Genomic DNA, 16,806 nt, shown 5'->3' with positions numbered 1-16,806 from the left:
AAAAGGCGTGATTTTATATATGTATGTAAATCTGTCCGACAGATAAGCGAATAATGACATCTTTACAGGAGTTATTGTAAGTGAATTATTTCTAAGCGCCTTTTATATTTAAAACCGCAAATGTTTATTTTTAAGTAGTAATATGCTACCAATTATGGAAGGAGACTTTGTAACTAGAACTTAATATAGTATATCCCTCCATTGCATGATTTTTCCTATTTTTTTAAAATAAATCAATGCTCTAGATTAAAAGAAAAATATTTAAAAAAAACCTAGTATAAATAAGAATTTGAATTATTTGAAAAACAGTGATGAAAATTTACATCATTATGCATTGTTACATTATATAGCTCAGTACTAAATAAGTCAAAAGATATTGTTTACTCATTCTCCTTTATTCTAAATGATAATTTTGAAAACAATTATTATTTTTATTCAAGCACAAATTAACTCCACATTGATTACACGAAATTGTGGAATAGCCTTTACATTTGGAAAATTTACACCGAAGTGACCTTTCTTTTTTATTATTGTAATTCTTCTTCTAGTAGACTGGTACTAGGGTTTTATTGTACGCAATAGTCATTTATAAAGTTGCCAGCAACAACAAATTTAAAGTTTACAGTTTTTGAGTAGGTACCTTTTTTTCTTCACTAAATGTTATGATTGAAATTTCCATCATCATGCAAAGAAGGGATATACGTAGGTGAAAGCAGAATTCGTCAAAATTTTTTCACCAATAAAATGAAGTTGTACTCTCTACTCAATGACGCCCACTCTCCTCTTTACCTAAAATCTAAATTATTATATATATATATTGATATGTAATAATTATGCCAAAAACGTAAAGTATGGCACCTATCCATAGACATATTTTATTAAAAAATACAACTATATTATAATAACTTTGAACTAACTAGATTCAGCGTGAAACAAGTGTGGGGCTGCATGGACCTACATATTTCTGACACAAATTGGAACATGGATAGAAGACTCACATAGAGAGATGTTAGTGTGATTGTCGATGATTTTGGTGTGTCTGTTAGTGTAACATAATTATCGTTTTTTTTGACGTTGATTTAATTCCAGGGGATGTGGGGTACGGGGATCCATACACAACACAAAGGGCTCTATATATATTGATTACGGATTCAGTGTAATATATTTTCTATAGTGCGAATTATACTTAGAAAAATATAAATTAGTACACCTTTTGATGTGTTGTTTCTATATTATGATCCATCTTTTCCTGTAGATTGCAAATGATATGATTTAAGGATAAATGCACTTATAATTAATCAGGCAGTTTTTAAGACCAAAAGCTTTACTTTAGGACAAAGGTTACCGTCAAAATTTCTTAAGCTATAAATTTTAATTTGATAAGCGATAATGAAGTTGACGTTATTGAAGAAAATGCTGCAGTGACATTTTTTACCGCTTCTTCTGCACTGACGTGTGAGACCAAACGATATGACAATTATTAAGTAATATTGGAATGTCCCATAATGATGAATATATTTTTTTATTTGAATTAATTCTCTTAATATTTTATCATTCTCTGCATGAAGCGCTTAGATAAGAAAATTTTGCTCTATTATTGAAGTCAGATAATAATACAGAAATGCATGTAGGAAATGAAGCCTACGTTTACAGTACGTTGCGGAAATTACCTTGAAGAAAAAAGTTTCTTATTCATGAAACTTAAATTTTAAATTCGAAAAAAAATTATTTTGGATATCTAAAAGAAATGTTTAGCTCTTTAAGTATCCTCTCTCGGTCCAACATCCCGTTCTTTCACCGTGGTCCCGCTACGGCAGTCCTCATCGCACTTCCGAACGCACGTCACGTAAAGAAGTAAAAATTTAAAAAGTTATTTGACAGAGCGGCAAAAAGTGCGCCGCGTTTGAAAGTTGAAATTATCGAAAAGAAATTGGATTGTATTTTTTTATAATTTTAAATGCAAAGGTGATTGTGTTTGTTGCTGAAATTGTGTGTTGAAGACGAGAAAATGACGCGGTTATTAATATTATGTTTGGTGAGTACATGGTTTATTATTTTTTATTTGATAATTTGGTAGGAATATTCTCTATATTTTCTGAGACAGTCTTAGTTATTACGCATGACAATGCTCGAAACGTGGTATGGCTTATATAAATTAAAAACTGGCCAAGTACGTGTCGGATGTGGTCACAAAGAGTTCTGTACCTAAGTACCTACTATTTGTTCCAAACGCTACAATGCATGCGATGGCTGCGGCAGACGTACAGAATACAAACATTATAGTCTGCATCAAAGAGATTTTATTTTACTTAGTCGAGATATCTAGAGAGACAACTGACAAGCTAAACATTTAACCACATGCTGGTCTAAATAAGCGAATCATAGTACCTATGTGCCATCTGCGTATCATCCCGAGAATATGGTGGGATAGACTAAAAAAATGTTTCTTTTAAGCTATATGCTAACAAAGCAACCTGTCACTGTCTGAATATCAATTCCATCATTTAGCTATCTGGCTGAACGTGGCCTTTCAGACTTTTCGAGACTATTGACTACTTGTACGACTCTATTACGACGATATAGAATATAATAGATTGACGTCACGTCACTTAAATCAAATTATACCTATTTACCAGCGATTATTTCACAAAATATTTATATTATCAAATACAACGTTTTCAGTGCCATGTTCGCTGCATACCTCTTTCGCTTCATCCATTTTTATAACTCTCTTCATACAAGTTCGTCGGTTTCAGGTACCATTGTCTTGACCTTTGCCCAAAACGTCCTGATACCTAAATGTCGCTCACCTCAATCCTTACAGTAATAGTACCTAATAAAATTCGTTTATTATCAAAATGGACGTGATTGTACCTATGTGTATGTTTTTTCAAAATACGATAAAATGTGTAGGTACCTAATTACATGAGACATTTCTTATAGTGTCTACGTCTAGCGCATTCAAAGTTTGCACTTTGAAGTCTAGAAGAAGTAGCATACCTACATGTAGCAAGCTAACGCTATTTCGCTTTATATTCGGACAGGTGATCTAGATGAAACAATTGAATGATGCAATTTTTTAACAGATTTCGCCGGCTTCGACAAGCACAGTTTAAAAAAAGAATATTACATTACAGAGTGCATACCTTTAACTTGAGTGTAAACCCATAGACCTAAAGGTAAATTACTTAGGAGAAAACGGAAATTGACGAAAGTAAAATAGTTGAATGGTAGAAAGCTATGCGTAATGTTTGGGCCAAAACGATCTAGTTTCTTTCTCAGTGAATGCTTCAGTGATCATTTTCTAACAAGATCGTTTGTGTCTTTTTACCCTTGTTGAAAAAGAAGTGTGTTAAAGTGGTTTCGCCAACTCTATCACCTATCAATTTTGGAACTACGAATCCACAAAAATATATTTTTATCGCATTTTGTCTGTGATTGTTTTTATCATTTTCGCGGTAATTATTACCATGCTTCTTTACTGAAGGAGTAGGCAGTGACTACATACTTACACTTGCGTGGTCTCTGTCTACTCCTAATCTTTCATTTTATACCGAATCCGTCAATCTTTTAATGCAAGCTCTTAGGTTAACGTAGTTAATTTAAACCTGAGTTTCCCCGATTTGATCAAAATACTCGTCTTCACCTTCCATCGTTATATGTTATAGGTGTAGTGTTAGTGGTGTATTGTGCTATGTGGCTCCCGGCATTATAAAATAGAACCTCTCAATGTCTTTTCCTATGTCGTGAAAAGCGACTAAGGGATAGGTTAAAAATATTAAATCTATTGAATTCAATTGGAATCTCAATTCCTTCATGTGAAAATGGGCTTTCTATCTTTTTGAGACTTTTGGCTATGTCTGGGATAAAGATGTGATTATAATATATTTATGTTTCCTTCCTATGGGTGCCTCCCAAAGGAGTTTAATATACAAAATAAGGCCTGTGCTACACTAGGCGGCTGGAATGTGACGTATAGGTACGATACCGTTCATCAGTTCCGTTACCATTACATGAATATTGCATGAGTGGGCTTCGATTTAGGTAAACGCTCAGCGCCTATGCTAATTCTGACACCATTGTTTTGATCGCTATCCCAACTTATAAATGCTTAAAAAGTATGTTTGTTTGTTACTGATTCACGCGTTATCTTCTGAACCAACAAAATTCTTGAAATTTCGCGTATCTATAATTAGGATGTAGTGTTGTAAAAGGCGACTAAGGAATAGGCTTACAAACTTGGGAGTCTTTTTTAGGCGATGGACTAGCAACCTGTCACTATTTGAATCTTAATTTTATCATTAAGCCAAATAGCTGAACGTGGCCATTCAGCCTTTTCAAGACTATTGGCTCTGTCTACCCCGCAAGGGATATAGACGTGACCATATGTATGTATGTAGTGAAGGACATAGGGTTCCTTTCATCCCGGAAAAAAACTATAGATTTGCTTTATTTGCCAAACACTTGTATTTTTAGGTGAAAAAAAAACAAACAAATACCTAGTAAGAAATTACTTTTAGAACTTTATAACACCGTAGACATATGATTTGTGTCTAACACAGATCATATGTCTACGGTGTTATTACATTGAAATATAACCCAACAAATTGAATTGCACCGATAACTAATAACTGGAAAGCGAACATATAATTGCTATCTAAGGGCTTTGGAGAAACTTGAAGTAATTATGGTTATTAATAAAGCTGTAATTAACATTTATGCGAGAGCTTGTTTATAACTAGAACAGGGCAAGTGTGTGTTCGGCCTTACACTACTTATTTTTGTTTTGTTTTCATACGAGTACATTCTCTTTTCCGGGGGTTTACGTAGATTACATCTTTCCATTTGCCACGATCTCTGCTTACTTCTTTCGCTTCATAAAAAAAGCTTATTGATGTAGTTAAGATTCATACAGTGACAGGTTGCTAGCCCAGCTCAGAAGCCTTATACACAAAGTACTTTGTATAATATGGAACCTTCCTTTAGATTGTTACCGATTCTTCTGCATTGACGCCTTTGAAGCGGCAGTAAACTTAGTTTTAAGTAATTTATTTGACGTCAACGAATGTTGTGAAACCAAAAGATTTGTCAATTATTAAGAGATATGATAGTATCCTATACCTTTTAAAAATAAAAATTTTGAATTTGAACCACCTCTCGCACCTGGCAGACCATATTTTTTTCGCTAAAAGACCAGCATAGAAGCGTTTTATTCATTACTCGACACGGCTTCGCCCTTGGTACCTACATACATAGCCAATACACCCACAGATAATGTACCTTTTTAACGGTGAAAGAATTTTCATGATCGAATCAGTATTTTCGAGAATTAACTATTAAAAACAAACACTTAAAGTTACAAACCTTAATAGAATAGAAGTATGGATTAAAAAATTATTGAAATTTTGCCAGAGTGGTCAATTAATTCTTTGTTTTCGTGGAGTTAGTTAATCACCTGTGTGGTATAGTATAGCTATGTCGCCATACCGGGGAAGGGGGTCACCGCGACCCGTTACACTTTCACGACTTTTGTTTTGATCCTACGCAAACAACGAGGATGTTTGTGCCGAGAATGTGACAATTCTTCGAGTTTTAAACTGATTTTCTAAACCCAATTTCATTTATTCATTCCATCACAGCTGAACGTGGCCTTTCAGTCTTTGCTCTGCTCTGCCTACCCCGTAAGGGACAGTTTTCCGACGTTTAGAGTTTCACGACATAGTTAACAGGCGTTCAGCCGTCATTTTTTATTTCGAACTATTTGTCGACAATAGACACTTTTCTGTCGACGAAAAGTTCATAGGCCGACCGAATACCGAAACCGAGGAGAATAGCTTCAGGCTTATACGCGGTTTTTGACCGAATGCGGAGCGAATCGATGTCTTTAATTAGAATTGGGCTACAAAATATTTTACGTAAAGTGCCTACGTCAGTCTTCATTTATGTATGTTTGTGATGAATGAAGATGAAGAAATGACATAAGTGTGTTTTTCGCATATTCTGGGGGAACTGAAATTTGTGGGATTTTTTATTTCACGCGATCGAACCTGCGGATGTACTTTAAACCATTATTTTTTTCAAGTTCGTAAGACATCAAAATTGTATAAAAATGTGTCAAAATACTTTAGAAAAGAGAGGGCTCTGGTTGGTCTAATGCACAAAAATCAAATCAATACTAAGACAAATCCTCAAAGGTTCCATTGCATTTTAATATTATGATCGTAATTACTACATCAAGTCTCTTACCTTACTAGCTTTGGGTCAGCGGTCAGGCGTCCCAGAGAGGTGAGGGACCCCCAAGCGCCGGTAACTGGGTGAAGGTCGCTAACGGGACAAATGACGTCAGCACGCGAGATCAAAATACAGATATAGGATCGTATGATGTGCCGTGTGGTTCCCGGCACCATTACAAAAATAATAGGACCACTCCACCTCTTTCCCATGGATGTCGTAAAAGGCGACTAAGGGATAGGCTTGGGATTCTTTTTTAGGCGATGGGCTAGCAACCTGTCGCTATTTGAATCTCAATTCTATCATTAAGCCAAATAGCTGAATGTGGCCATTCAGTCTTTTCAAGACTGTTGGCTCTGTCCCTGCAAGGGATATAGACGTGACCATATGTATGTAAGTATGAATCGTATAACTTTTCTTTATAGGTGCTTGTGAAGAACATTGTTCATGGAAGTCAATAACTGATAAGCCTACGGCTGAATGAGGTCAATGTTAGTGCCTCATTGAGGTTAGGATTTCGAAAAGAAAATTATAGACATTAGGAAGTCGTTGCCGCGTAGACCCGCGTAGATTGAATAATTTGAAAAAAATATATCATACAAATGATGAAAGGTATTGTTAGAAGCGGCGTTATGTAAGAGTAAGAGAAAATAATATTCATTTCATTTCTAAAATTAGATTAATTCAATATTTGTCTTTACTTTTATTTGAGATTCCCTCATTAAGGAGAAAGAGCTCGACAAAATAGGCATGTATTCTGTGGACAAACACACAAGCGTCCCAAAAGCTTAACCTTCGTTTTGGTAACAAAAAATAATTTTGGTGATATTTTTCACCTGAATGTGTCAAGGTCATCATTTCAACAAGAATACTTGCATCAAAAATAAACTTCAGGCACCGTATTTATAAACCAGCTGATCCAGTCTACTTAGGAACTGGTTTGTTTACAAGTACCGTTGCTCTATCTGGCTATCATGAACTTTATGTAAAACGTGCAATGTTAGTCGGATGGAAACATAGTATTTAGAATAATATAAGACAGTAGAAGTGGCGAGTTCTCGTGAATGTGACCTTTGTCGTTTATTACGACTACTTCTTGATTTTACCCGGCAGCTTCGCCCGCGCGTATTTAGCGCCACCTATAAAAGTAAATAACGTTTTTACTTTCAAGATTCTTGTCCACGATACCTGCCACTTCTATCGCTTCGTCTACATTCATAACTCATGCAAGTTTGGCGGTTTCGGGGACTCTCTTATATCCCTCACACACGTTCAGCTGTATGGCTTAATGATGGAATTGAGATTCAAATAGTGACAGGTTGCTAGCCCATCACCTACAAGTTAAACCTCAAGTTTATTAGTCGAAGAATGTCGTAAAAAGCGACCAAGGGAGAGGCTTATATCTAGTAGAGAATAATTCACATGTCGGGGTAAACGTCGTACAATCAGACACCGGTACTTCACGCGTGGTTGTTTGTCTCGCTCTGTTTGTCATCATAACGGTCTTGCTCTTCATACATCAGTAATTGATACGAAACGCCTTAAATATTACACCTTATTTGTGTGACGTTAAGGTGATAAGGTTGTTGGACGTGTGATCTTGTTAAAGAGGAAAATTGAATGTAAATGGTGGTAATTGATAATAACAGTTGTTTGTTTGAATTGGCGTGTATTTTTCGTTATTAGGTTCGTACGTTTTATTTAATTTATAATATATCTCAACGCATTGTTTTTTTCCATTAAATAATTGGAATCATCAGCTCCTCACGCATAACCTTTGCCCAAAATTAATATTGTTTTAGTATGGTCTTAGTCAACTAAGACCGATCATTCTTTCCTCGCCTAAAAAAAGACTAAGACCTGATCGCTGATCACAAATTGTGTATCGTACCTATTAGTTTTCTCTACCAATAAAAATTTAGCCTTTATAAAGTCTTAATCTTTTCTCCGACGGCCGTTTTACCTACGAACGGTTCAACGAAAAATTTTTTCGACATCGTGTGATTAATCTGTGACAGAAATTTTCATCTTTGAACGATTCGTCGACCGAAAAGTGAGTGAGTCTATGATTCTTTGTCTGATGAATGCTTTATGATGAAAAACCATGTCATTTATTTTTTCTTAGGTTCTTCTAGTTCTTCTTAAACGACGGTCTGAGACTAGTTTCATACTTCTTTATGATGATAATACACACTGGAGAAATTCCTGTTAAACAAATGACTGTGTTGTCCAGTTGTTCTTTCTAAGAAGCGAGCTCTCGTGGCACGAACGGAATCCAGAATACTGAGGTTACATTTCCCTATTTAACATTCACATAAAAGATAGCTGAATGTTTGATATTTATTGCTTAAAATATGGCACATAACAATAAGGAAAAGATAAATTATTTAATTGCTCAGGTTAATTGTCTCAGCGGTTGTTTAATTTTTTTTTAAACGGTAATATGAGTAGTTTACTTATAATTTAAAAAAAAAATTTTTCTTTTGTCTGTTTGTTTGTACACGTTACTTACTACCTACTGGAACTACTGGCAAATTCAATCAAAATCTATAGAAATGACATCTTAACAAAAGCTACGCGAGCGAATCGTGAGCATCAACTAATATAGAAAATAAGAATACCAGTCCATCCATGTAGGTATCTAATACATTGCTTTTATAAAAGAAAGTGAGTATTACTGTACTCATATTAAGGAGCTTAAAGCTTTCTTGACAAAAACTTTGACGTGTTTTGTATTGTAGGAATTAGTATGATTATATGTAATTTTCGAAATGGCAACAGAGTTTGCAACCTGCCATCAAAATTGCGTGTAATTGGGTCGCGGAATTACTGGTGTCATCTTTAAGTGGTCATATTTTTTTTATAATGACTGTGATTATCCGTATAAAATTTATGAGGTTACCTACTAATTTTAAAGCTATACTAGCGGCCCGCTACGGCTTCGGCCGTGGTACGAACATGGTCTGTCACACTGGCAAATATTGTACCTTTAGGTTCAGTATTTACAAAGATTAACCCTTACAAATAAACATACAATGTAAGTACAAACTATAACTCTTTAAAATAAAAGTATAGATAGATTTAAATTATATCTAAGTAGGTCATCCAGCGGACTTTCATTGTTTTTAAAACTGTTTTCGTCTGTCTACCCCGCAGTTTTAAAACCAAAAACTAAGATGTTATCATGTTTAATACGGTCATGTCGGAAAATATGAGACCATTAAGTCTATGTAACTGTGGTGACACAGAAATTACTATGTAGCATGAAGCAATTTTACGTGACAACGCTCTGGTTTGGAAACTTAATAAAAGTTGGATGATGGAATAAAGACATTCAAGTGGTCATGTTTATAAAACTTAGAGGCTCTTAGGCTAAGTCGCCGGATTGCGATTCAGATAATGAGAAAAATGCCAATCTATCTATACATATAATAAAAAATTAAAAATATTTTGTCTGTACATTTAGTATTTTTGCCTGAAATAGATAGAGGGATGCCTACTTAGAATGAATAAAAGAAATCAAATTTTTTTTGCCTGTCTATCTGTATGTATGATCACGCTTATCTCCGAAAGTACTGAACTGATTTACTTAAAACTTTCACCAATTGCGCTATTATGTCATACTTTTCTTGTATGTAGGTAGTAGGGTATGGGCTAGCAATTGGGCAGTACCTGTTTCAAACTCAGTTCCATGGCTCCCGAATATAGCACTGTCTACCCCGCGAGAAATATAGCCGTGATAATATGTATATACGTTCAAATCAAACATACTCCCTATTTCTCTGGATATCCTAACGAAACTTCTAGAAATACCTAAAACAACATAGGCAAAGGTTAGAAAGCAGCCTGTATTTCCGTTACCCCTCTGACCTCGTTCACATACTGTGACACCATATTTCAGTAATGACGTATTAGTGAAGCCATAATTAGTATTGTGGGAAAGGGGCGTCTTTAGTGTATCCAACTATACATAGAAAGAGATGGAATGGTCTTATTCTTAAGTGCTGGGTATTCGAACGGTTAAATAAACTACTTAAGTGTATTGCAACTGTGCAAACCACAATCAAAATCTTTAAATCTAAGAATCTGAAAGTAGTTTTATATATTGGGTTTCAACGTTCTTGACGCAATCGAACTCACTAATCCCATTGTAGGTGTCACTTGTACTACCATGGTACAATTTAGTGGGACTAGTGAGATAGGCGTAAGTGACTGTGTAAATTCCGTAACAATCAATTAATCATAACAATGTATTCTCTCGTCCACATTCCTATTCTAAGTTTGGATAATTGCGAAGTTGAAGTTATTGAAGAAAATGCTGCAGTGCAGTTTGTCACCGCTTCTTCTGCACTGACGCTTTGGAAGCGGCAGTAAAATAAGTAGATATTTATTTGAATGTTGTGAAACCAATTTGAAATGTCTCATAATAATTAATAAAAATGTTGAATTTGTATTTGATTCCAATTTTTATTTACATAGTATTTAGGAAAGGGAAACAGCAATAAATTCTATCATTAAGCCAAATAGCTGAACGTGGCCATGTATGTATGTAAACAGCAATAAGCATGGGTTTTACTTTAGTCGACGATATTTCAATCTCAATTTCATCATTGCGCTTTAGATTAGCTTCAGTTTTAAATACTGTTGTCTATGTCTACCCCGTAAGGGATACAGAAGTGATTATATGTATAGATTTATTTTTCAATATAGGAATGCCCGGTCTGCTACGATAACTTGTTTAGCAGAACGGTTATAACATACTATACCGTAAGGTCAGTGTCACACCGCGCGGAATGCGGGTCGTAACGGTGGAACTTGCGCATGCGCCACTATAGGGACGATTACCTCGCGACCTTGGGAATTTGCATATTAAAGAGCTTATAAAATAATAGTGATAAAACCTTACTAATTTTGACGAAAGGTGATTAATATCTAATTGATACTTCTTGTCTTCGCTTGACACACTCAATTTTCTTGAAATTTTGTGTATTTAGATAAATAATGTAACAAAAGTTTTAGAAAGAGCGCGTAACGCCGGTGAAGCCGCCAAAAGTCAAAATTAAATTTTTTACAATGAAAAAATGACAGTGACATTTTGTTTTTAATATTTTGACAAAAGCATGCATTCTTGTCTTTGGGCATCATTGGGCCTAAACACTTCTTCTTCCACTCTGGAGAGGACCTCGGCATTCGCCCTTGACCTCATGATTCCAGGATTAGGTCAATCAGGAATGAAGCTACATGAAGCGACTCCCGTCTAGTATACAATAAAGTTATGGCATTGTATATTGATGTTTTGGGTGCAATGAAGTGCAAATTAAATATGTAAATACAAAATAAGTTTCATTCTACGAGTACCTATGTACCTCTAACGTAGCCGCCTCTATTTTACAGTAACTCTATAAAAAACTAGTGCCACTATATAATTCCCGGCACTAATCGAAAAAGAATATGATCACTCCGTCTCTTTCTCATGGATGTCGTAAAAGGCGACTAAGGGATAGTCTCTTAAACTTGGGATTCTTCTTTTAGGCGACGGGCTAGCAACCTGTCACTACATGAATATCTGTATCATTATAAAGCCATACACCTGAACACGGCCTATCAGTCTTTTCAAGACTATTGGCTCTGTCTACCCCGCAACGGATAAAGACGTGATTATATGTATATATGCAACTATGTAACGAGGAAAGCTAGTATTAGATAAATGCCCACGTATTCCAGCAGAGACAGCATTTGATATGCAAGTAGCCCACTGCAGGACAGATGTAGGACGATAAGTGGGACTGTGCGGAAATGAGGAGTTTCAATAACTAGGTAGTTATACTAGCTCTGCCGGCGGTTTCGGTCGCGTTGGAAATTTATCCCAATTAGAATCGATTATGACACACATTTTCCTAATCTTTTCGTGGGCCCGGCATATTACACCAAATGCATTTGCATCATCATCATATCACGTTTTTCCCTCCCTTACTATCTACGAGAAGTTCGCGCGGGTAGGTACATAGCAGGTATTTCAGGTCATAAAAATATTAAAGTGCCGTGTGGTTCCCGGCACCAATACAAAAAAGAATAGGACCACTCCATTTCTTTCCCATGGATGTCGTAAAAGACGACTAAGGGATAGGCTTACATAATTGTGTTTTTTTTTTAGGCGATGGGCTAGCAACCTGTCACTATTTGGATCTCAATTCCATCATTAAGCCGAGCAGCTGACCGTGGCCATTCAGTCTTTTCGGGACTATTGGCTCTGTCTACCCCGTAAAGGATATAGACGTGACTATATGTATGTATGTAAAAATATTAAACCCCTTCTTCCTTACTTGCAGGCGCTCGTGACCCTGACCTCCCAGGCAGTTCAGGAGACCACACCGACGCCCGAAGCCCCCGAGGCCAGAGCTGAAGATGACGTCACGAGCGACGAACCACCTGAAGGATACTACGCTTTTGTGGAGTCTCCCAACGCTACACCACCCAGGTAAATATTGAGATTCTCCGATTATATCAAATCCTAATGTGTCCCGTATATATTTATTTATTTTATTTATTTATTATATATCAAATCCTAATTCCAACTAATATTATAAATGCGAAAGTAAGTTTATTTGTTTATTTGTAACCTCTTCATGGGTTATCTTTTAAACCAATCTTGAAATTTAATTGCGTATATTTTTGTACATTATATACCTACTCTACTCAGATAGATTGTAGACTACGATTTAACACCGATGGAGCCGGGGTTCCCCAGGCATAACACAAAGTCTGGCGGAAGATCTTGTAGTATTTATAAAAAGTACCTTTAATGCAACGCGAAAGTTTAAAATCAGTTGAAGTAAGCTCTTTTTGTATGCAAGAGAAGCCGATCACCATGTTATTTTTAATAGACCACACTTTCACCGCTGCACTAAAGTGCATCCTCTATAGAGGAAATAAACGTTTGGCAGTGAAACACTAATTGTGTATTATTTCTAAAGGCATAAGAACAAAGATAAAGTAATAATATTGATTTAAACTTAGCGAGATAATGAGGATAAAGTATGTTTTTAGCAGTAACTATAGCTGCTCCCTCGGGTTTCTTAAAAATTCTTATCGTATATTAGTAGCTGTATAAATATAAACGTAATAACGAACTAAACGGAATAGGGCTAATAACGTTATAGGCTAATAACGTCATTACCCGTGCATGTTTACCGGCGGGCCCATATGATGTCCTAGCCCAGTATTTTTCTATTATATTCACTCATTCTTTCATGAATTTCTTCACATCATACATTTAATTCTTACATTTTTTTGCAAACTTTAGCGTGAATTGTCAATTCGGAAGTACCTATCTATGTACTATAAATTTATTTAAACGACAGTTGGATAGATTTTTCATTTATTTGATTTGCTTCACACAATTTACAATGTACATATGAAATTCAAATTAATAAGGGTATGAGTTGCAGCAATACAAAAAGGTCATAACTCAAAAAATATATTGTTAATAGAGCAATACGCTGATTTTCAGTTAGTTAGTTAGGTGCTAGTGCTTCCATGTATAAAAGAAAAACTGTCATTACTAAAAATGCTTTAAACTTCGTCATAATAATGGAGTAATAGATAAAACATCACACGTATTAACTTATTTTTAGGGTCCGCCCGCCTCCCTATCGGCAAGTGGCGACCGACTGCCCCGAGGTGGGTGAAAAACGGCCAAGGGTGAGCGCGCACAACCTGTGTGGGGACCTCAACCGGGGGACCATACCGAGGAACCCTATGGGGCAGAACCCTAACGGGGAACCCTATCCATTGTGAGTATTTTTTAAGTTTATTTCTTGATTCAGGATTATATTTGTTTCGTGTGGTTGCCGAAATTTCAGAAATGACCACTCCATTTATTTCCCACGGATGCCGTTAAAGGCGACTAACAGAATCAGGCGCACATTCATCTAGTGCAGGTGCAAGCCAAGTCTGGAAGGAAAAAGAACTTTTGTTACTATGAAAACATAGTGTGTTCCAGCTTCTTTTCTTCCCGTGCAGATAGATAAAGTTTATCAAGGGAAAAACGAGATTTTTTTAGGCGATGGCCAAGAAACCTGTTACTATTTTAATCTCAATTTTATCATTTAGCCAAACAGATGAACGTTTTAGTCTTTCAAGACTGCTGGCTCTGTCTACCTTTCAAGGAATATAGTCGTGATCATATAAATATTAATGAATAATGCTAATAAATATATCATTCTCTACCAACTCAACCTTCAGAAAATAGCAAACAGATAAAAATCAATTTAAGAGTAAGATTAAAAAAACACAAATGTTTAGTTACTCGTAATAACGTTAAGTCTTTTGAAGACTGCTGTGTCTATCTGCCGTGACCAACTGTATGTGTGTGTGTGTGCGCCAGCGAGGTGATCCGCAACCAGACGCTGCGCTTCCTGTCGCGCACGCTGCCCGTGCTGCGCGCCGACGACACGCTGCCGCGCGTGGCTGCCCTGCCTCCAGCCAGGGAGACGCACGACCTACACTCCAACCAGTGAGTATTATTTTCGAATTTATGTACCTACATTAGTTTGATTATTATAATAATACTAGAGGCCGCCCGCGACTTCGTCCGCGTCGAATCAATCCCGCGGGAACACCGGAATAAAAAGTAGCCTATACGTTATTCTGGATCTTCAGCTACTTACATATCAAATTTCATCGTAATCGGTTGAGTAGTTTTAGCGTGAAAGAGTAACAAACATCCATACAAACTTTCGCCTTTATAATAGTAGTAGGATGATAACGTTTATTTGCTCTTCACAAAAATGTTCTTATTAACAAGTTAACAATAATGTGTTTAATCTTTAAATGACATTGAAGTCCTGCGAAGAGCTAAGTTCCTGAAAAAGGTCCAGGTGGACCTGTGCTACAGGTAACTTGGCCCCTCCCTTGGCATTTTAGGTGTTAGGTATTACACATTTAGATATTAACCGATAAGTAGTACTGTGAGTAGTAGTACCAGTGATTACCACGCGCTCATGTGGACAACCAGCCCTGATTTATCATTTTTGACAAAGTAAAGCTCGAGACTCGATAAAAAGATGTGTATTCGGTCCGCGTTCAAAAAAGGCGGGGAGATGTGTTCCTCTTTTTTTTTTCATGATGGAAATTGCGCACAGATAACTAATTGGCGCAAACACCGGTAAGGTGACCGGTTAAAATTCAAATTATGTTGAATTAGAATTTTAATCGGTCACCTTATTATTTATATTTAATTCATTATTACTAAGGGGCATTGCAAAATCACTTATAAAATAATTGTTACATCTTTCGGTTTCATAACATTGATTGACGTCAAATAAATGACTCAAACAAAGTAAAAAAGCGACAAATTGCTATGTTATTTTATTACCAATTATAAAATTGTATTCTAACATAAATAGAAATAATAAACATGACGTATGTTATACCCGTCATTATATATGTTCTTATTTATAAATAAACATACATGATCTGAGGTATACATGATGTAGTCTCTGCCTACCCCTCCGGGAAAGAGGTGTGATTTTATGTATATATCTGAGGTGAGTGTTATTATTTTCAGCCTTGACGACCGCGGCAAGCGCTCGCTGCCCGCAGAGGAGGCCGGCGCCGAGCACCGCGCCGCCGACGCGCCGAGGGATTCCAGAAAGTTCTGCGACGGCGGCGGAGTGTGAGTACCCTCTTTTATGTTACTTTTTTCAGATTTCACTGCGTATTATGAGTGTTAATATCTTAGTACCCGGTCTACCAGAGATGGCGCTGATATAGTTTCTTAAAACGCGGTTTTTAAAATGTTTATATATCTTGGGAACCGAGCTTCTCTCGAACCTAGGACCTTGATAAATCGATTCCTTGAGCCGAAAAGCCCCTAATCTGTAACTTTCATGAAAATCGTTGGAGCCGTTTCCAAGATCCTGAATACAAGAATTGCTCGTTTAAATATATTAGATTAGGCTGACAACATTCACCAAGAGGGGTTAGTACGAGTTTTAATCGATCAAACGCGTCAAGCAAGTAAACGCGAATTTGTATGTGATTTGATCAGCGCCACCTAGTGGTAACGCGATGGCACTAATGCAATTCCATACAAATTCGTGATAACTTGCTCGACGCGTTCGATCGAGTAAACCTCGCACTAACCCCTCAGATTTGCTTGCCGCCTTAACTACCAACATGGCGACTTCACTAACGTCACACGCCATTAGCCAATCACAGTGAGAATACGACGCTCTCAGCCAATAGCAGCGAAGAGTCTATGGTCACATTTCAAAATTCACACGTCACGACTAACAGTGCGTATTCTAAATCTTGATATTAAAGATTTCGTGGATTGAAGCATAAACACAACCTTCGCCTCAACATTGTCTGTCTCGCGGTTTCCCGGCATCACACTATCTACAGGATGATCTTTTTGCTCTGTGGCGGTCGATTAGTAAAGCATGTAAAGTAGGTAAAGCATGAGATGAGGAAGAGAAACAAAAATTCACGTTTACAGCATCCTAAAATTTCATTCAAAAGCTTATTTATTACCTCTTCACGCGTTATCTACTGAACCAAATTTATAATTAC

The 16,806-nt window shown here is 36.4% G+C and overlaps 1 protein-coding gene across 1 annotated transcript in view; it reads left to right on the top strand.

Annotated features, from left to right (window-relative positions):
* Nucleotides 1-1,849: 1,849 nt before the first annotated feature.
* LOC106140903 (uncharacterized) overlaps nt 1,850-16,806 on the top strand; it is a 37,113-nt gene continuing 22,156 nt past the window's right edge. Inside the window, exons 1-5 of the mRNA XM_060951699.1 lie at nt 1,850-2,035; nt 12,561-12,709; nt 13,866-14,024; nt 14,618-14,746; nt 15,800-15,907. Coding sequence (XP_060807682.1) covers nt 2,009-2,035; nt 12,561-12,709; nt 13,866-14,024; nt 14,618-14,746; nt 15,800-15,907 — 572 coding nt within the window. The 5' untranslated portion in view covers nt 1,850-2,008. The remainder of the gene's footprint in view (nt 2,036-12,560; nt 12,710-13,865; nt 14,025-14,617; nt 14,747-15,799; nt 15,908-16,806) is intronic.

This window comes from Amyelois transitella, chromosome 26 (assembly GCF_032362555.1).
Source record: "Amyelois transitella isolate CPQ chromosome 26, ilAmyTran1.1, whole genome shotgun sequence".
NCBI classification, from domain to species: domain Eukaryota; kingdom Metazoa; phylum Arthropoda; class Insecta; order Lepidoptera; family Pyralidae; genus Amyelois; species Amyelois transitella.
The sequence above is the reverse complement of the archived record's forward strand: the minus strand, read 5'-3'. Positions and strand labels throughout refer to the sequence as shown.